This window comes from Haliotis cracherodii, unplaced genomic scaffold, assembly GCF_022045235.1.
Source record: "Haliotis cracherodii isolate W230 unplaced genomic scaffold, xgHalCrac1.p SCAF_28, whole genome shotgun sequence".
Taxonomy (NCBI): Eukaryota; Metazoa; Mollusca; class Gastropoda; order Lepetellida; family Haliotidae; genus Haliotis; species Haliotis cracherodii.
In genome coordinates this window covers 3,259,615-3,282,175 of record NW_027266284.1, presented here as the reverse complement: position 1 = coordinate 3,282,175, position 22,561 = coordinate 3,259,615, and the positions used below count along the sequence as shown (strand labels likewise).

General features: G+C 40.5%; 1 protein-coding gene across 1 annotated transcript in view; it reads right to left on the bottom strand.

Annotated features, from left to right (window-relative positions):
- The window catches only part of LOC139473369 (ceramide synthase 5-like), a 36,285-nt gene extending 16,233 nt beyond the window's left edge, over positions 1-20,052 (bottom strand). Inside the window, exons 1-2 of the mRNA XM_071255918.1 lie at positions 19,766-20,052; positions 2,839-2,965 (exon numbers count right to left, since the gene is read on the bottom strand). Of these exons, the coding sequence (XP_071112019.1) occupies positions 2,839-2,965; positions 19,766-19,950 (312 nt within the window). The 5' untranslated portion in view covers positions 19,951-20,052. The remainder of the gene's footprint in view (positions 1-2,838; positions 2,966-19,765) is intronic.
- Positions 20,053-22,561: the final 2,509 nt, after the last annotated feature.

The window sequence follows — 22,561 nt, the reverse complement described above, 5'->3', positions numbered from 1 at the left end:
TAAACAAAATGAAGTTGAATGTGTTTTTACTCATTAAAACACATGTCCCCCCCCCCCCCCCCCCCCCCCCCCCCCCACCACCCTCCTCTTTGGTAAAAGGCAACAGAATAGCTGATAAGCCATACATAGACCAAACACCTCTCCCCTCGGGGGGGGGGGGGAGGAGGAAAGAAGGACTTAGAAGAGAGATAAAATAAACACACAATATGTCTCCCTTCCCTTTGGGGGAAGGGGATATAATTGAGAGCACTATCTTTTTTCAGGGAAAAGTGCCCTGGGGACCACTTCCTCATTTCAGATGCATTATGTTATATATTTTCATGAGGAAAAGCTGATATCAATCCATTAATATTTGCTTTCAGAGCCCAATTATTCACCTATTACTATTCAGAGTGATAACCAGCACTATTCACTGGGGTAATGTGCCCAGTGTCCTCCCATTCCTTGCCAGGTTGCCAGGATACGGCCACAGTCAACTACACAGGGTCTTCCGTCCTACATACTCACCCAGGCTAAGTCAAACAAGCTTCAACAGTGTACAGGGCCTTGTTATATCATGTTATAACACCCAGGGTGAGCACCCCAAAACCAGAGAATAATCTCTGCTAATGTTATTTTTTTATATGAAATATGAAGTAATACTGTGCAATATGTAAATGTGTCTCGAGGAATGTCTTGACGAACAAGGTACAAAGGGAATCATTTTCAGGTACCAATATGCATGTACAGGAATCACAAAGCTTCCATCTCTCCGTTTGTTCATAGAGTTTTATGTCACATGAGGTGAAAAGGGTGCGTGTCTGTGTGGACTACTTCACTTGATGTGTATTTACGACTATTCCATGTGCCAAGTGTGTTGACCTCCTCCTGTCAACCAGCGGTGTCAGAAAGTAGGGTGGGGGCACATGGGCCACGAAGGGTTAGCCTGCAGCAGCAGCCCATCACCAGGCATCCTACTTCTGTGTTATCAGGTCCCAGTGTTATCAGGGACAGGGTCACGCCATGTAGTTCAAGCATGTGTGGCTAGGTAGCCGGTATCACCAAATGCTCCTGTGCAACTATCCACGTCCAGCGCTTTGATAACAGCTCATGTTCGCAGCTAGGCAGTGGATGTGACCTCCCACTCAGCTCTTATGTCAAATCATGACCAGGACACAGTACACAGGCAGCACATAAGATTTATCTTGGAACAGGGCATGTGTCAAATGTTTTAACATTGGCCATGGTCTATCAATTCAAATTTGACATGTATCAAATGTTTGACAGTTGGTGATACTTAAGATATTCAGTACAGATGTTTGATTATCCAGAATGACATGTTCATTGCATGACATTGATCTGTTCAGTTTGTCATAACTTGTCTTCACTACAAACTATCCCCCCAAATACTCCTGATCTCTAACTTTTTTCGTTCAGTATATTAGAATCAACTTCTGTATAATAGAATCTTGGTTTTACAAGCTGTTAGATATTCCAGTCTCCCTCATATAAGAACATTGTCTCAGTGTTACAGGGTGTGTGAGCTGACTCGGGCTTCACATGGTGGGGAGCATGCAGCAAGTATTGTGACAGCCATTATACCTAGAGGGGTAATCATGACGCACACACCAAGGCTGTTTTCAGTAACTGAGCTGCCAAACAAATTATCTTCTCAGCTATGAATAGCAGAAGGAAGCTGAGGGTTCTTGTCAAGTTTAAAAGCGGGGGATATGATGGTACCCTAGCACAAGCAGGAGTGTGTCATCTGTCAAGACAGACACAACTACGTCTACAACTACGGGGGAAGACATTTGGATTGGCTCTGCCCCTTCAGAAAAAACTTCACGGTGAATGGTTTAGTAAATATCCGTGGTTATGACTGTCAAGGTAAAGTAAGGTTAACCTAGGCTTAAGTGGCAATACTTTCTTAACAAGAAAAGTAATGGGCCCCTAACTAAAGTCCTAACTGAATCTTACAGTGCAGGACACTACACCATTTCATTACTTTCTAGGACCCTCATATGTCCTGTAAGGATTCTTGAAATTTATTACTGGGTGTCCCCTGGACCCCCACATTTTAAAGTCAAGGTAAAATCCCAGCATATACTTGACCTAGGCCTCACTCTATACAGCATACAATACACCCAGGCCTACATACATGTACACGTCCCGTTGCCCTGTGTTTAACCCGGTGGGAATCTGGGCTAGACATGCAGGAAGTGAAGCTAATTGCTATGCCTCTCATTACCATGATTAGTGCCTGACTACATATGTCCTAGAGGTGGAGGTGACAAAACTGTCGTCAGCACTGCCATAGCAACACATCGTTCATAAACACTGTCACTTGTAGCATACATCAACTGATACAGGAGCATCAGCGACGGACACAGCCATAAACTCCCCCCTCTAGTATCTGTACTACAAAGGACTTGAAATCAATAATAAAAATAATGATAAAAATAATGATAAAAATAACAACAACAACAATGATAATCTGATAATACAGTAAACTACGGTTATAGCGACCACCCATTTTAGTTTGTAATAATCATAGTTCGTTATAAGCATATAAACAGCATATATGCAACACATGGCCGGGGCTAACAAGTAAGTTTGTTATATCAGTCAGTTCGTTATAAGCATGTTCGTTATAACCGTAGTTTACTGACTGTAATGATGATAATAATAATTAGAGAATTATAAAAAACCTTCTATAATCATAAGAAATCTCTGCTGAAAGCAGAGTTCATTGTACAATTCCAACAATATCTTGTGTTGATTGATGCTGCAGGTTGTAAATGCAGTACAGAGAGAGTTGTAGGTCCACCCCCACGTAGTCTGTGGGTGTCCGGAGCTCACCTGAAGGTCTCCCGGTGAAGCCTTTCCCTTGTGGCTACTGTATGCCTTCTCCAGGACTGGGTTGGGTTTCACATATCTTTTCCCATCCTTGACTCCCAGGAATTTGGCAAAAGGAACTATCACCAAACTGAAAGGACAAAAAAACAGTGGTTAATTTGATGACAATCATAGCTTCATACACAGTCTTGCTGTCTGTACAAGAATAGCTTCATACACTGTCTTGCTGATTGTACAAGAATAGCTTCATACACTGTCTGGCTGTCTGTACAAGAATAGCTTCATACACTGTCTGGCTGGCTGTACAAGAATAGCTTCATACACTGTCTTGCTGATTGTACAAGAATAGCTTCATACACTGTCTGGCTGTCTGTACAAGAATAGCTTCATACACTGTCTGGCTGTCTGTACAAGAATAGCTTCATACACTGTCTGGCTGTCTGTACAAGAATAGCTTCATACACTGTCTGGCTGTCTGTACAAGAATAGCTTCATACACTGTCTGGCTGTCTGTACAAGAATAGCTTCATACACTGTCTGGCTGGCTGTACAAGAATAGCTTCATACACTGTCTGGCTGTCTGTACAAGAATAGCTTCATACATTGTCTACATTGTTAGTTTGCTAACATACACTTCCTTCTCACACTCACACAACAAGGATATTGTCACCCAGAGTGACCCAAGCTGATTTAGTTGTGGCTACATGCAAAAACGGCTTCCCCGCACTGGTTCCCAGGCCACACCACCTTCTGCCAGTCAACATAATCACAGCGATAGGACCACAACAACATACAGCAGTAGACTTGTAAATACAAGCATCACTAGCACTTCACACACACCACTGCATTTTCAATGTTGACATCATTCTAATCTTACTGTGACGTATGGTTTGAATGACATCGCACATTAAGGCTGAAGATTGTTTACGTCACTCAACAATTGTGGTTCTTGTTAGACAGTGGTTGTTCCTGATCAGTGCATTTTTGATACAGGTGAAGGGGGGGTGGGGGTGGGCTCAAAAGGATTAAGAAATAATGGATAATGAAGAAATTATTACACTTACATGTTTGAGTAATAATCTCTATATAGTCATTCATTAACATGTCCTATACCAAGCTTCATTCACCAACAGTAAACAATTTTTTAACTTAAGTATCATTTGAACAAAAGTATCTGTAGGTTATGAACTTGTCCATATCTGTAACAGATAGGTCAATTTCATAAGACTATGGGTATTAATTAAGAACTGACCTTCACTTGGTGTGAGTTCATTGGAGTATGAACCTTCTTAGAGTGAGGGCCTAATTGAAAGGTGATTGTAAAGATGTGTCACATAGATACTAAGGTACATCAATTTATTGCTGTAGACTGTCACTGTAGTCTAGACATGGACCGAGTTGATACTACGGTGGCTTGGATCTGCTTTTCTTCGCTTTGTTCTCTAGGATGGGTTGTACAAGGACATCCTTGAAGGACATGCAATCAAACTCTGTGACCTATCCCAATGTACTCTAAAACGCTGAGTTCAAAATTACAGGGCCTAAATGATCAGAAACGATGCTTCTGTATGTTTTCGCACTAGGGAATTCTGATTGGTTTCCCCAGGTATGTGTCCGTCAGTGATAATGTTATTTCAAGAACATAATCTCGTGAAAACTTGTGAAAGTCAAATTGTGTCCTTCATACACTTATAAACGTCAATTTTGCAGTCATGTGACCGACCTCACGTCCAATGGAAAAGCTGTATATTGAGTAAACTTCAAATTACAAAAATATGCCCACTATGTTAGCTTGGATCATTCATACAAAGATTCAGCTCCTGTCCATTTGCCAATGGTGAAGTTAAAGACAGACAGACAACTGAACAACGCACCATGACATAAGCTCACTTGTCGTAAGAGGCGACTAACGGGATCAAGGGGTCAGGCTCACTGACTTGGTTGTTGCATGTCGCCCTATCCTAATTGCATGGATCCATACTCATGTCAGTCACTGGATTATCTGGTCCAGATTTGATTATTTACAGAAAGCTGTCACATAGCTGGAATATTGCTGAGTGAGGCGTTAAACAAATAAAAGTAAAAGCTCATCAGTTGTAGATTCAGTCTTGGTGCAAATAATTGCATTTTATTAATATGAACCCCTGTTATCAGAGATAAGAATGCAACTGATGAGAACCTAAACTAATGTCTATGTATTTGGAATGGACATAGTGTTGTCATGGGAAGACTATATTTACTGTTACGATCACTGCCTCGTACAGGATCATTGCGACATTCAAGCTAAAGCTTTCATCAAACATTAAATAAGCACTGTTCACCACTGCAGACAATTAACCACAACACTCCTCACAGCTGGGGTTCCCCAACTCATACATTCAGGTTAAAACAACACACGACATGATGTGTCTTGCTGGTGGATGGCAAGTGCATAAAGCAGCTCTGACAGCAAAAGAGAAAAGAAAACTTTGCCTAAATTTCATCTCTTTTCATATGGAAAAAAAGACAAGTCAATGTTGCATAAACTATACCTTTATTCCTGACAAACACAAAGAATACGATGGCAATAAAGTGTATGCTTTCTTCACTCCACTCTGATTGTCTTTATTAAATTTGAAAACAACATTGTGTTTCACTGCCCTGTATAAAGTGGTATATCAGATCCTTCCCTTCCAAATAAATATGTCAATAACACATGCCCCCTCCATGTTGTACTGCCCTGAATCTTGGTTGTACTGCCCTGATTCAAGGCTGTACTGCCCTGATTCAAGGCTGTACTGCCCTGATTCTAGGTTGTACTACCCTGATTCTAGGTTGTGTGTCCCTGATTCTAGGTTGTACTGCCCTGATTCTAGGTTGTGTGTCCCTGATTCTAGGTTGTACTGCCCTGATTGTAGGTTGTGTGTCCCTGATTCTAGGTTGTACTGCCCTGATTCTAGGTTGTGTGTCCCTGATTCTAGGTTGTGTGTCCCTGATTCTAGGTTGTGTGTCCCTGATTCTAGGTTGTACTGCCCTGATTGTAGGTTGTGTGTCCCTGATTCTAGGCTGTACTGCCCTGATTGTAGGTTGTGAGGCCCTGATTCTAGGTTGTACTGCCCTGATTCTAGGTTGTGTGTCCCTGATTCTAGGTTGTGTGTCCCTGATTCTAGGTTGTACTGCCCTGATTCTAGGTTGTGTGTCCCTGATTCTAGGCTGTACTGCCCTGATTCTAGGTTGTGAGGCCCTGATTCTAGGTTGTACTGCCCTGATTCTAGGCTGTACTGCCCTGATTCTAGGTTGTGTGTCCCTGATTCTAGGTTGTACTGCCCTGATTCTAGGCTGTACTGCCCTGATTCTAGTGTGTCCCTGATTCTAGGTTGTACTGCCCTGATTCTAGTGTGTCCCTGATTCTAGGTTGTACTGCCCTGATTCTAGTGTGTCCCTGATTCTAGGTTGTGTGTCCCTGATTCTAGGCTGTACTGCCCTGATTGTAGGTTGTGAGGCCCTGATTCTAGGTTGTACTGCCCTGATTCTAGGTTGTGTGTCCCTGATTCTAGGTTGTGTGTCCCTGATTCTAGGTTGTACTGCCCTGATTCTAGGTTGTGTGTCCCTGATTCTAGGCTGTACTGCCCTGATTCTAGGTTGTGAGGCCCTGATTCTAGGTTGTACTGCCCTGATTGTAGGTTGTGAGGCCCTGATTCTAGGCTGTACTGCCCTGATTCTAGGTTGTACTGCCCTGATTCTAGTGTGTCCCTGATTCTAGGTTGTGAGGCCCTGATTCTAGGTTGTGAGGCCCTGATTCTAGGTTGTGAGGCCCTGATTCTAGGGTGTACTGCCCTGTTTGTAGGTTGTGAGGCCCTGATTCTAGGTTGTGAGGCCCTGATTCTAGGTTGTACTGCCCTGATTCTAGGTTGTGAGGCCCTGATTCTAGGTTGTGCTGCCCAGATTCTAGGTTGTGCTGCCCAGATTCTAGGTTGTGAGGCCCTGATTCTAGGTTGTGAGGCCCTGATTCTAGGTTGTGAGGCCCTGATTCTAGGTTGTGAGGCCCTGATTCTAGGTTGTGAGGCCCTGTCATGCCTGACTGTTTCTACAGAATATTTCAGAGTTTGTTTCTATAGAAACAAAGAAGCCATGTACTTAATCACACAATGAACTCTGGATGTGACAATATTTGAATGCTCAATACATTGAAGCCTGCATGGTGTCCAGATTTCAACAACCACACTGCTAACTGTGGGGGAAAGACTTGACATACAGGCAGTATCATCCCATGATTAACCACTACTTCACAATAAACCTCATCATTAATTGTACAAATTTATTATAAGTAAATACAGGATCTAATTTGGGCTCAACATCCGTAAAATGATTCCTGTTGTTTCTGCCCCACTACATTCACAAAATCAATGAGAAACATTTGTATCAGAACGACTGAGGACATAGACCTCGAACAGGCCTTTCAGAATGAAATGTGCATTAGTTTGTTATTCTGCCAAGAACAACAGGGCATCAGTGTGTGATGCAGTAGTTATACTATAGCCTGTGTTTGCGATGTGACATGACGAGGTGTACACGACACTTTTCACACTGTGCTACAACAATGGTGGCAGCTATGCAGAAACAGAAGTAGCATTGAGGTTGTCACCATCGGCCTGCGTTATAAAAGAAAAACTGACCACCCCATTACCTAAAAAAAGTGACAGAAGTAGCATTGAATTTGTCATTGTGATACAAGAGTCATCAAAAGATGACAAATCCCCACGGCCCCCACAATAGCAAATGGCACCACTTCAGTCCATGGTTAATACATGTAGCAAGTTTGGATAAAAATATTTCACAGTTTTCAAGTCATGCTCTGGAAATGAAATACAGATGGACAGACAGACTAGACGATAGTGGTAGGAAGATACACCCATGCATCGGTGGATCATGATTTTTCACTTCTTGATTCCAGTAATCACATGGTAATGATCACAGTTGCATACTAAGTAAAAAAATAACAATTCAAACATTAAATGTTTGCTTTAAAAACTGTCACACCAAATACTAATTAGTTATGAAAATTAGAAGTGCAAACGTAAAACATTTTCATCCATTGCGCCATACATGACACTGCCAACTGTAAATCGTCCGTGTGCTAGGTATATGGTCATCCTATGAAAAAGATGGCTTATGCACCACATATTCGAGCACATGCAAGTATGGTGATACATATCTGAACATGAACAAGGTATTGCAATCATGGTGATACGTAGTGATGGGTCTTACAGTTGGTGTATTGTCCCAGCCCTACAAGATGATGAGTATATCAGATTACAGGTGTTGGAGAAACAGATGTTGGAGAAACAGATTACAGGTGTTGGAGAAACAGATTACAGGTGTTGGAGAAACAGGTAACAGGTGTTGGAGAAACAGATAACAGGTGTTGGAGAAACAGATTACAGGTGTTGGAGAAACAGATAACAGGTGTTGGAGAAACAGATAACAGGTGTTGGAGAAACAGATTACAGATGTTGGAGAAACAGATTACAGGTGTTGAGAAACAGATAACAGGTGTTGGAGAAACAGATAACAGGTGTTGGAGAAACAGATTACAGGTGTTGGAGAAACAGATAACAGGTGTTGGAGAAACAGATAACAGGTGTTGGAGAAACAGATAACAGGTGTTGGAGAAACAGATTACAGTGATTGTTGGTGACATGGCAGGGCCATTGCTCATGATATCAATTCACTGGTTTGTCCAGTCCAGAATAGATTAATCACAGGACACCATCATATAGCTTGAATAGTATGACATTAAACAAAGTGAACTGATTGAGAGTCTGATCAAACCTTCACACATGATCTATCACGTCTCTCAGAACCATTTTATCCTGATGACAGACCTTCTACATAGACTGATAGAATGTTCCATTCATCTTACTAGTTTAGTCATTCAATATTTATGTCATTTCCAGTGCCGTCTGGTATTGCTTCCAGTGAATCATTCTTGAAACATCATTATAAAATTTAGATTAAAAAGTGTTTAATGCTTCCATAGTTCCTGGCTTACCATGAAATTATAACCTGCCCAGGAACCTTGTGTATCAGTCACAGTTGCAAGGTAGTTTTATTATATCCAATACATCCACTTGTAGCAATGTCACTTGGATGGGGTTGGGTGACTGGGGACCTCGGGTTGGGTGGGTCCAGAGAAGGGCCCAGGTACCCACTGGACTACCCAGATCTGTGGCAAGTTCTATGTTAATCATGTTAATAACAATAACAAATAAAATTCCATTGTTACACAGCCAGTTGCTAATGTTTGCATTTCTTTCAGACTATGCACACATTTTCTGACTTTTATATGTATGAGTAAAGACAAATCTTCAGTCAACTTCAGTGTTTGCATGAGCAGATCATTATATAATTGGATCTTTTTTACCCAACTCTTGTGATCTACAGAGAGTAACCGTGTAGGGTCAGATAAGAGGGGGTCAGGTACCCGGGTAGTTAATCTGGACTCGCCCCAGTCCCAGATGTAGTGATGGGATCTACAACTCCATGCAGTGCATCAACAGTCACAGTTAACGGAAGCTACAACATCTACTGAACAAACTGTATAAAGTATAGTGTCAGGGAGATTTACTAACTCACTGACTTGTCAAAATTTATAACATTAAAGAAAAATGTACACTCAAAAATTGCGAAGATCATGAAAATGTCCCACAGGTGTCTGTGGCAAACTCCCCCTAGTTGTGTATGCTGGAATCCACTGCCCAGTGCCAATTCTACAGTGGTAAAAGTAGCTGAAACTGATATTAATCTACAATGGCCTCACTATCAATAGTTTGAGACGTGGGTATGAGGAGATGAGATAATGACGTCAGCTATCCCCCTAAAACTTCATGTGGAACATAACGAGGAAGTGTGGGAAGTCAAGGTGCCCTCCTCCTTTCCTAACACTCTATCAATTCTAAGTACTACAACTAGTACAATGGTTCAGTCTACCCACAATACTTACCCCTGCTTCGTGTCCAGTACAAACTTGAGGCTAACTTCATGCATGACAACATTGAAACTTACATAACAAATCTTCCAGAAAGTTTCCAATGCTTATGACGGTACTTCCGTTAGTTATACTCTCCAGCATGACAGCCTAATGTTGGAGTAAGGTCCAAAGTGATGTTCAGGGACAGATGTTAACACATTGTAATGTTCCAATTGGGCCATTTGTAACCTCAGTGGGGGTGGAGGAGTCCACCCAAGAGCATACCCCAAAAAAATCACAAACACTGTATGTATAACATCATTAATTTACTTTCCCAAGGAGATATGTTTGGGTGAGATCAAGCGATATCTACATTGTCTGAAACTAGAGTGTGTATCTTATTGTGATCGTTTTTATTTTTATTTTGTTCGTTGTTTAATGCCGCACTGAGAAATATTCCATTATATGACGGAGGTGTGTCAATAATAATGTTGGGAGCCAAAAGTTACTTTTGGATTTGGAATTGCCGTTTGTTGTTTGTACTTTTACGATCGAAAAATACTTTTAGTTTCGTTTTTTGGGAGCCATTATACCCGATGACGACCCATGTGCAATTCTTCGCACCACTGAAACACGTAACCATATAGCTGTGTTTGGAATTTAAATTAACAGTAACTAGGAAGTGAAAAATTATCATTTACTAGCATTATATATATATTTAGAGAGATTGACTGGATCTAAAAAGTGCTATATATGTTTAATTTGATTTCTGAGGTTTTTTTAATATTATCACATTTATATTCTTGACCAAAACATAGTTGCCAAATTCAGTTTTAGACAAGATGCCACCAGGCAACTGACACTAATATATGGCTCACCAAAATCCTAAATTGAATCACCATGGCGACCAAATTAGATGCAAACTTCAGGCTTGTGGTGTACTGCGAATCTAGCCTGGCATCCATCCAAGGCGACACTTGAAAGGAGACAAAGTAGTACTCTGAGTTGCATGCCCGGAGAGTATCAAATTTGAAACATACACACACACACCCACACACCCATAACCCCCCTTTCTGAATCCTACTGAGTCGCACAGCTTTGACAAGACCACGTTTTGCTGGAGACCAAAGCTGCCGCAATATGTCCTTTTGCTTCAATTGTCAACAAAAGTTATGAATAATGTCATTAATGCCCAACCTAAATAATTATGTCTTCTCTTCCAATAAAAACTGCCCACTTTTGTACATGATTGAACAGTACTTTTGTCATGAAGTGATGCGAGCAAGTGCTGTGCTGTAGTGGCTACTGTGTGTGATCCCAACACCAGCCTGGCACGAACACATGTGCTGCAGTCACACAATGTAGCTGAGCTGTGGAGCATGCTTGACCAAACAGGTACAACAACCTGTGTCAACAACACAGTAAATGGCAGCGCTGCTGTGCCACCAACAGGTTTCCATGTTTCTCGGCAGGTCCTGGAGATGGCTGGACACTCAGTCAGCCACCAACACAGGACATATTTGCCACAGGTATCTATCTCACTCAGAGAAGATGGAATGAGCAAATAGCATGATGACAGCAAAATGGAAATCATGTATTCCCCTTCTTTTCATTTTATTCTTATGACTTTTGCATGAGAACCAATTGTTTCTGTTTTTTGGTTGCAATTTCTGCAGGGAAGTAACATACATTGTTTTATTTTAAAAAAGTCAGATCACTAGAAGACAAATTTCCATTGCTTGGGAGCATCATTCAATGCCACCAGGTCATGGCAACGCACACTCTGTCAGGTTGGAGAGTCTTAAACAAGCACTGGACACTGGGGGCTATTCTGACCTGGAATCCCACACAAGTTCAGTCAAGAGTAGACTATCCAGCTGCCAGACTGGTTCAGTCAATAGTACACTATCTATCTGCCAGACAGGTTCAGTCAAGAGTAGACTATCTAGCTGCCAGACAGGTTCAGTCAAGAGTAGATTATCCAGCTGCCAGACAGGTTCAGTCAAGAGTAGACTATCTAGCTGCAACACAGGTTCAGTCAAGAGAAGTATATCAAGCTGTCATACAGGTTCAGTCAAGAGTAGACTATCTAGCTGCAACACAGGTTCAGTCAAGAGTAGACTATCTAGCTGCCAGAAAGGTTCAGTCAAGAGTAGACTATCTAGCTGCCAGACAGGTTCAGTCAAGAGAAGACTATCTAGCTGCAACACAGGTTAAGTCAAGAGTAGACTATCTAGCTGCAACACAGGTTCAGTCAAGAGTAGACTATCTAGCTGCCAGAAAGGTTCAGTCAAGAGTAGACTTTCTAGCTGCCATACAGGTTCAGTCAAGAGTAGACTATCTAGCTGCAACACAGGTTCAGTCAAGAGTAGACTATCTAGCTGCCATACAGGTTCAGTCAAGAGTAGACTATCTAGCTGCCATACAGGTTCAGTCAAGAGTAGACTATCTAGCTGCCATACAGGTTCAGTCAAGAGTAGACTATCTAGCTGCCATACAGGTTCAGTCAAGAGTAGACTATCTAGCTGCCATACAGGTTCAGTCAATAGTAGACTATCTAGCTGCCATACAGGTTCAGTCAAGAGTAGACTATCTAACTGCCATACAGGTTCAGTCAAGAGTAGACTATCTAGCTGCAACACAGGTTCAGTCAAGAGTACACTATCTAGTCATCAAGGTGCTGAAGGTCTCCTCTATACAATCAAGCAATTCAGAGTCAACAAATAGGTCAAAATGAAGGAAAGTTGAATCCCTGTTCAAAGTTTTGACAAATTTCGCATTTATAGGTCAAGTAGAAGTGAAGTGCTGTGATCATGGTGATGGAACTTATTTCAATAAGTCACATGAACATAGACCATGTAAACACTTGTAACATGCAGTAGATCATGTGCTTCAATTAAAGACTATTCATTTTGGATATAAACATACTATGTAGAGCTAGGTTACCTGTAGATAATACTGCGCTAAATTGAATTTGGAACAGATTGTGCAGTTTGAGGTTTCAAATTTTAATTTAGCGTGGTTAAATCTGCAGGTAACCTAGCTTTATCATATAATGGGTAGGTTTCTCGGCAGGACAAAGCCAACGGATAACAACGATATATGTGGGGTCATATGCGGATAGAGATGCAAATATCAAAGGACTACTTTCAATGTTTATAAACAAACATAGCGTCGCCCTTGTCATTCGGCGATCGAGTCAGAATTAACCATTGGGAATGTGGATAAACTAAAGGGATAATTCTATCATTATCAAAAGAACAGTCTAATATACTGAAAATCAGTGTCTAACTGTGACGTAGCTAAGGCATTTTATAGGTTTGGGCAACTTTGGAGATATAAATTTCAAAACAGTTTTGCGAGGGCACTAGGCCTAGCCAAGCAGGATCAGTAGCCATATCTGTGCTTGAAATCTTTTCCACAAATTAAAATAGTTCGATTTGGCCGAAATATGTTTGAATTGTTACCTTGTTTCGTTTTGTCCCTGTGTGTACGTCTGACTGCACTTAACCTTATGACAGGACAGACCGACTGTCAACAACGTCTGACCGTGGCCGTGACGTCTCATAGACTAGGATTAGAGTAGCTTCCCTTTGACAAAGAGCAGCTACTCTAACGAACAGACAGATAGATTGTCGCAAAAGGCAAGTAAAAACAATTCTTGTTTTGCGTATATGTTGCTTCGCCACTGTATAAGAAACAGATTTTAGTTGGAACTATATTGGCTACTGTCACTGTCCGACTGACACATCACTTACCCTGTGACGTAATAAATATTAATGAGCGCATTCCAGGAAAACTCGTAATGTTTAGGTAATGTTTGTGAGTGAGGGGAAGCGATTTTCAAGCACAGAATTGAAGAATGACATTATATGATAAAGAGGTTATAACGCTTGTGTTTTAAGGCTTGCTAAATACAATGTTTATTCCTAATGCAGGATATTTACCATCCCCAAACACACTCGCGTGATAACCTCTATCTACATCGAAAACACAGTATGTCTATCTCCATTCTACCATGACTAAATGAAACATGAACTCTTTGGCGTTAGCAAATATACTGAGTGAAGCGACATGTCCAGTGTTTTAAGTCGGTTGTCGATAGAATTTATGAAATCATCGTCAACAGCCTTCAAACATAATATGGTACTGTATATGCTCAAGTTTGTTTACATCATGACACTTCATTCGTACTTGTGACAGGCAATGAAAGCATGTAGCACAGCAACTACGTAATCTAACGTCACGAGTAACGTGTGGTGGACATCCTTGCAAAGGTTTCATTCTACACTGCACGTCACTTTTATGACGTCATACCTCTCACTGTGACAAACATGTAGACAAGTTGTTTGAGTTGAACTTTGTTCTTTCAAAGATTAAGCAGTGCACTCTCATCATATTAACTTTGTTTACAAATTGCAAGTGTGCTTTTAAAGCAAATGAAAAGAATGCTGCAAAACGTGCGGCCCAGTATATATTGCAAAGTTACGACATACTCGCGACACATTTATGTTCATGGTGATGTTCTGCAATTGTGACGTGGTTTATGCAATACACCCTGAGCACAAAATCTGTGCGCAAGCTTACGAATATCACTCCTTATTTACAGATATATTTTTTAGCACATAGGACAATAGCTTGTATAATTTAATATCCTTCATTGCTCAATCTTACATTACAATAACATGCGGAAAATTGACCTTTGGCAAAACCAGTAAACACCGGAATTTATCATAACATAAACAGATAAACATTTATCTCCAATAGCAGTTTAATTGTTTATCTATACTTTCCATACAGGAATATTTATCTACATATTGATCAATATTTTAAACATATAAATGCAAACATGAATTTTAATCTGTGGAACTCCCTGGATAAACAATGAACCCCCACCTTATTTTCCCTCCATCACAAAAGAGCTCAATGCCCTTGCTAAGATTTGCGTCGTAAGTAAGTTAACATTGCAGTAGTAAAGACTGCTTCAAGAACAGCTCTAGTCATATGGCAGTTGTAATTTTTGCCGAAAGTTGCTAAGGTTAGCCTCAGTTAAGACAGCTTCATGTATAGCCCGCCAATGTCTTGAGTGTATATAGGACCGCTTACCTGCTTCAGTAGCAGACAATAGTGATGTCATTGGATTGTGTTGTCTCGGTAACTGATGATGTCACAATGGTCTGCAAAGCATTGTGATGCAATTTCATTGTAATTATATCTCCCAAATGAGATCTCTATTTTTTTATGATAAATAGAGGTTATCACGCAAGTGTGTTTAGGGATGGTAAATATCCTGCATTAGGAATAAACATTCTATTTAGCGAGCCTTGGCATAATTCTGACTCGATCGCCGAATGTCAAGGGCAACGCCATGTTTGTTTATAAACACTGAAAGTAGTCCCTACTTGACCTTTGATATTTGCATCTCTATCTGCATATGACCCCACGGATATCGTTTTTTATCCGTTGGCTTTATCCTGCCGAGAAACCTACCCATTATATGATAAATACTTTTGTGGGACAGCCTTGCACAGGGTCATCATGGTCATTTTAGTAGCTCCATACTAAAGTCTATACTTTTGGTGTGTGACCAAAGGGTGGCAACTGGAATTTTAACTTCAGTTAACTCCCTTACTACCTTACCATGCTTACTAAGGGAAGATGTTTTGAATGTTGATCTGCACCTAACTCACATTTAGAAAGCTTATTTTGATTGGTTGTTGAGCATAAAGTCAGGGATTTTCCAAAGATCTTAACTCAGCTGGGAGGCAAATTGGGAAAAAGTGTTTTTTTTTAAAGTTCATATCTTCTAAAATTCAGAGGTCTTGCTACAAGTGAATACAGGTTAATTCTACAAAGTATATTGGCCTTTGAGCAGGACCATGAAAGCTCATCAAGAAATTCTGTGCTAGGCTAGCACCATGGGAGATGGAGAGTGTGACGTCATTTCCACAACAAAAGCTTTGGTGGCATGTAGGTCCAATGTTTCCATAATGGAATGGATAAGCAGCTGGATAATCGAGCATGTGGTGGACCCAACTTGTCCTCTTGGTGAAAAACACCAATCATACATGTCATAAGTAAACATGTACATAACTATCAATAATAGAGCTTCTTCACAACATCGTTAAAATCAGATCTTAGTTCTTGCTACCACTATACAAAGATCAGAGAATATCCCATTAGGGGTCATGTCAGAACGACCTTTCATAGGGAATAACACAGTGTCGCTTACAAGATCAGGAAAGTGACAGTCGGAATGTATTTTCTCATCCTACAACCTTATAAAGGTTAACACAGGGTGTTGTGAACAAGAGTTATGGGCTGTATGATTGAATCCATCAAAATCACCATCTATCGCTCGCTTGAATGGGATAAATATTTGAATGGAAGAGACTTTCTATATCCCCTAGGAAGTACTGTTATACAGGAAGAGACTTTCTATATCCCCTGGGAAGTACTGTTATACAGGAAGAGACTTTCTGTATCCCCTGGGAAGTACTGTTATACAGGAAAAGACTTTCTATATCCCCTGGGAAGTACTGTTATACAGGAAGAGACTTTCTATATCCCCTTGGAAGTACTGTTATACTGGAAGAGACTTTCTGTATCCCCTGGGAAGTACTGTTATACAGGAAGAGACTTTCTATATCCCCTGGGAAGTACTGTTATACAGGAAAAGACTTTCTATATCCCCTGGGAAGTACTGTTATACAATCTCAGGTCATCTATTAGACATCCCAGAAAGTTCCTTGGTTCAGTTTTCAAATTTTGAATCGAGCACTTTGTCAAAATATTTTTCAAAGCATAGGTTGGAATGGAAGTCGCCAGTTTAAAACTGGTGCTGTAGCGCTTGAGAATGCTGCTTTGTGATTGGCTAATGTCCACTTCTTGTTAGTCATTTCATTGGTCAGTCTAATTTTCACTGCTTGAAGGCTGTTCTGACGTGATATGGTATGGGACTTCACAGATCTTTGTTTAGCGGAAGCATGAACAAAGATCTGATGTTGATGAGATATGCTTTTTAATTTCATACTTTAGTATTGATCCCCCTCCCCAATACAACCCAAAAACAAAGTTCTAAACATACTGCCTCCTAAACAACAGCACTATTATTAAACAAGTATTGGTAGCTATTTGACTTGCAGTTGCACAGTTCATATATACATTTGCACAGTTCATTGCTTACGTGTCATACAGATAAGTTCATTGAGGAGTGTGGCATTAAACAACAAACAAACAAGTACACTGCACTGATTACTTCCCCTGCCTGCAGTCCATGAGGCACACCTGATGAGGACGAGGGGCGTGAAATAATGTAGTCCTCCCCAACTTCCTGGCCCACCCACATAGGAGACAACATTGTTGAGTCTTTAGCCACTGGTCACAAACCACTAGTGTGTAGTTATGTTGTGGAGTAGGTTCAGCTAATACTAGACCATACTGAAAATGTACTATGCGAAAAGTGTTCCATGAGGAAGTTTGCACTAATAGTTTTTTAACATGTTTAACACTGGCTGTTGCAAGTGGATTAGCCACACTCTGGGTGTACTCCCTTACCATCTCTCTTTTTTCACAGCACAGGTTTTCGAAATATCACAGGTTAACTTATCAACTGGATTAAAGTGGAACTCCAGAGTCTATCAGAAGCCTTAGTGAAAGCTGTCCAGTGATTACACTCATGTGCTAGGGGCGGTCGGGTAGCCTAGTGGTCAAAGCCTTCGCTCGTCACGATTCGATTCGATTCCCGACAGGGCTATAATGTGTGAAGCCCATTTCTAGTGTCCCCTGCTGTGATATTGCTGGAATAATGCTAAAAGCGGCGTAAAACCATACTCACTCACTCATGTACTCTGAACTAATCATGTTTTCTGAACTCGTTTAACTAACCCATATATTTCTGTGATATCTGAGTGCAGCATACATAATTTCCATTAGTCACCAAAAGTGGAATTTTGATTTAGAAATTCTGGAAAATACAGATACTTTTCAATGTTATCTGGGTAAAGATATGAAAACAAGCCATACAACACTGGCAGTATAATTTCCTTCTCTATAATATAATGGCACCGTGCACAGGAACACACCTGCCTCAATAAAATTACTGCCATTTCATAAAAAGCAGTCATTCTTTAGCCACAAGACCAAAGCCATAGTCTGCGAAAATGTCTTTCTGTCTACATGGTCTAGTTAGCTCGGCAAAGAAACAACATTAATTAAAACCTATTACAAACTGTTGCTGGTAGGCTAGTTTGGGGTTACATGCAAAGAAAACTGATTTATTTATAGATGTGAACATTTTTCATGCTACACTTCAATCAGATACATGCTCAGGATGTCATGGTTGGTTGACTTAACATACTTCTAATATTACTATGTGAGGCAAGTAGGACTAGTAGTACTTATCATGCTCATGGCTAATACCTTATTCCAAGTGCTGGAAATGATCTGGCAAAAGTTTTGGTACACAAGCACATAAGTGTAGCAAGTAATCTATGTCTAATTCATAAATGATATTTTTATAATACATCGAGGATATTTCATGTGTCGAGTGAAAAATCCTGTTTCTCTCATCGAGTGACTGGGGGGGGGGGGGGGGGGGTTGAAGGAGATGCAAGAGTGACGCATCGGTTTGCACATGGGTTTTTAAATTCATACCTCAATGAACATAAAAAATACACAGTCAATCCTTCAACTAGTCATAAGAAGGAAGTCAACAGTTTGACAAAGGGCCAGACACATGTGATAAAGGGAGACAATTTGGGAGGTAGCTCTTGTATGATAATATTTTCCAGGGTTAGAAACTAACAGTTTTCGTCCACTAGTCCTAATAATGATAACATATAGCAAAAAAACCTTAAAAATGGCAAATTTCTACTAGCCTTTATGATACCTTTACCATTGTGCAGTTTGGCAAGGACTATAGGACTAGTGCCAATTTCTAACACTGAATTTTCTTTGAGAGGCATTTAGAAGTTGGGGTACTAAGTAAGGATAGGATATATGAATGAACAACTTCTTTATTACCACTAGGAGCGATGTTTCGGTATAGGTTCTAACACCGTCATCAAGCAAGTGAATCTACACCGAAACATCGCTCCTAATTGTAATAAAGAAGTTGTTCATCCATATATCTTATCCTTACTTTGTATGATAATAGTTCTTTCAAAGTGCAATGTTCACAGCAGTTACATATCAAGTGTTATGTTCACTGCAATGAAAATATAACTTTTCTCAACTTCAGGAAACTTAATCTCTTACACTGAAGTATATAATAAATAGTCAGTTGTAATCATATTAATATTTATTTGTTATCATAATTACTTTATGTTTTATTCATGAATGATGAATTTGTGTTACTCCATCATTGAGTTTGCCAGATCATTTCCAGCACTTGGTGTTAAATATTAGCCATAAGCAAAAGTACTACTCGTCTTACAAGATTTACATAGTAATAGTAAAGTATGCAGAGTAGGTCAGATAGTGTTACGGGAGCTAGTCCTACTACAACACATCGTTGAGCCAATGCCTTACACAACATCACTGAAGTGCCACACCCGTGACTGACAAGACAACCCAGATTCAACAGGTCTACTAAGTCAAAGTTAGGATAACACATAACCTAAACACAAACGAACTGAAATCATTGACTGGGTTGTTTGTTGGTTCATTACACCTCTTCACTTCGGAACTCATGATGTTACATTCGTTTGTGTACTATAGATCTAGTCACCACTAGACTTGGCGTGGTGGGCTTGCATGGGCCACACGCCGAGCATACCCCTGTTTCCACATGAGCGGAGGCCTACATCACATTGTAGGGCAACTGTACACATCCGGCATCGTAACAGTGCCACTATAGTATACAGGTGTCTGTCCTTTTTTCATACCCTGAAATGACTAAAAGATCACGCGACCACAGAACATGCAACTGTTGTTAAATGACAGTTCAAATCCAACAGGAGCGAGAAGTAGAAACCTTACCTTTCATACAAATACCGCACCACGAGCATCAAAAGTCCCACAGCAAGAGACACATTAATATCTTCCACTTGTGGGAGATAGACATCACTGTCTTTACTTTTAAGATCTGCCCATGTGTGTCCGTCAGGCAGCCAAAACTTCGTACTCCAAAATGTGTCGCACACCGCTTTCCACTGGGCGGCCATGTTTTACGGTGTAAGGTTTGACAACTCTCTGTGCTATTTGGTACATCGGCTGAGTTCAATCAATACAACATCTCGTACGACTCCGGCATACACGCTAACTGGCTACACAGACCGGTGTGCGCATACGGCTAACCTGTTTGACGTGTACACGCATGTTGCTCACTACCCAGTTGCTCCGCGACCGTGACTCACTGCTATTTATACAACAGTTGACATATTATCCCTTGATACAGAATAATGAATGGCTTAGTTTATGTCACTGTTTTTCACAAATTTTCATCAAGACTACAACAATATCCTAGCTAAGATAACAGTTCTCCTACTAATAATAACCTATGTGTGTACATGGCCGCGAGACACTGATTATGTGTCGTGTACATAGGTAGACTATCAAACCATTCTGCAACAAAAAACAAAGGAAGCACATAAGCAATGCTTGCGATAACAACAGATACTGGGCAATGTGTAATTTCTACTGGCGCGCGATAGGTAGTCACATTTGTTTTGCGATTGTTGCAGCAACAAGTCATGTAAAGTGTCAAGCGGCCATATCGCACCCCAGAAATCACGATAAAATCGGTAAAGGGCAAACAGGTGTAACGAGTTTATTCAAATAAAAGCGACAAAAATCCTTTCCGTAATCTAAGGAAACGTCCACTAAAGGCAGGGTCAACTGAACGGCGTATCCGCCACAAACACATGCAAAGGCAAGTCAATTGTTCATCTAAAAAAACACATTGGAACACCTGGTATAAGTCAAAAAGGGAACTGCATCGGACAGTTTGGCCACCTATGCATCGTATTTAAAATGTTAGAAAGCTGAAAAATACTGAGGCCTTGATTGCTCTGATAAAACAACATATGAGCATGTATCGTACGACTATTTGCAGTCTTTCTTGAAAGAGAATGCTCGATTGTACCTGAAACGTTGTGAAATGTGGAGAGATAAAGATGGAGCTGCTGGAATACTGAGCAATATTCCAGCTTTATGACGGCGGTCTGTAAATAATCGAGTCTGGACCAGACAATCCATTGACTGATATCATGAGCATCGATCCACGCAGTTGGTGCCTATGGGGATGCCTGCTTCTTCCCTAAATGTCTTATCACCAAATTGTACATACATGGTATCAACGAGGAAGTCCAGCATTTCACATATTATATTCTCAGTAACTCCAGATGGCATTTGCTTTCGTTTATGACAAATTGTAACGTACATAGTCTTTATTGCTGTCACAAGTTTGCGGACTAAGTGGACTAGTCTGCCTGAGAGAGAGAGAGAGAGAGAGAGAGAGGGGGGGGGGGGGGGGGGGGAGTGTGTGTATGTGTGTGTCTGTGTGTGTGTGTGTGTGTGTGTACAATATAGAATACTGATGAATCTGTAAAAAAGGCTCTGGTCCATATAACTTCGACTTTGAGCTCACAATACATACGAAATGGGCCATTAACAATGCATTTGATAAATATAGAATACTAAACGAGCTCCCGTGTAATACCAATTTTATGAAACGAGTGAATAGTTGTGGTATCTGACGAGCGAAAGCGAGTCAGATACCACAACTATTCACGAGTTTCATAAAATTGGTTTTACACGAGAGCGAGTTTAGTATTTTATTTATTACTTGTCATTTATAATGTGTTTAGAATTATACTGTTGAGTGTAAATAGGCTGACACCTACACGATCCATGCATGGCATAATCCAATTGAGTTTAACAGAATAATACTTCAAACACGTCAAAAGTTGAAACGTATGAATTTAATATCATACAATGGTCCACCTTTAGATTTCAGGCGTTCGTCCCACAAAATTATCGTAGTGCTAAGGCTATCACAACTCTCATAATTTAACTTAGACTAACGACTGTCGTTGCGCTAGAGTACGATCGCCTTGTGGAACGGGGCCTTGCAGCTCAAAGTTTACAATGACGTCACAATACCCGATGACGTAATTTGTGGAATTTTGTTGTAAGATCCATCGGCAAAACAATACCATGTGACGTCAGCCTAGCAACAAGGTTGCTGGGGTCATCGAGCTCATCCCAGTGATCTATCATATCCACACACAATGTCGTTGAATACGCCAAGGGATGTTGAGAGCTTTCAATATTTGTTCGTGAAACGTGTTCCGAGAGTACATAAGCACGCGTTTTGGTATTACACAATGTGTAATAAAGCTGTATGTTTATTAAACGGGTGATCTCTTCACGGGCAAGTAATAAAACGTTTTACTAAGGGATATAAAAGGTATGGCTGCAAGTCATATTCCTTTTTAGTGAAGGAGATAAGATCGACCCCAGTCAGGTGATATGCATTACACTATTGACGTGTCCATGCTATCCTACCCCTAATGTCAACATGTGTACAGAACTGAAGTCCTCTTGCTAATGTTAGTATTCATCACTTCACTTTAGTTTTCCTCATTGAACTCCCATTACTGCACAGATGTTGTGATTTGATGCACGGGGAACATTAATAGAATAAGATCATTTTAAACATGTACACCCAATCGTGCGCTCATATGTAAACATGTATATTTATAGAAAATATATTATGTTGGGACCTCGGTATTCATGTTACAAAGTTAATATTCGTACGTCGATTGACACCGC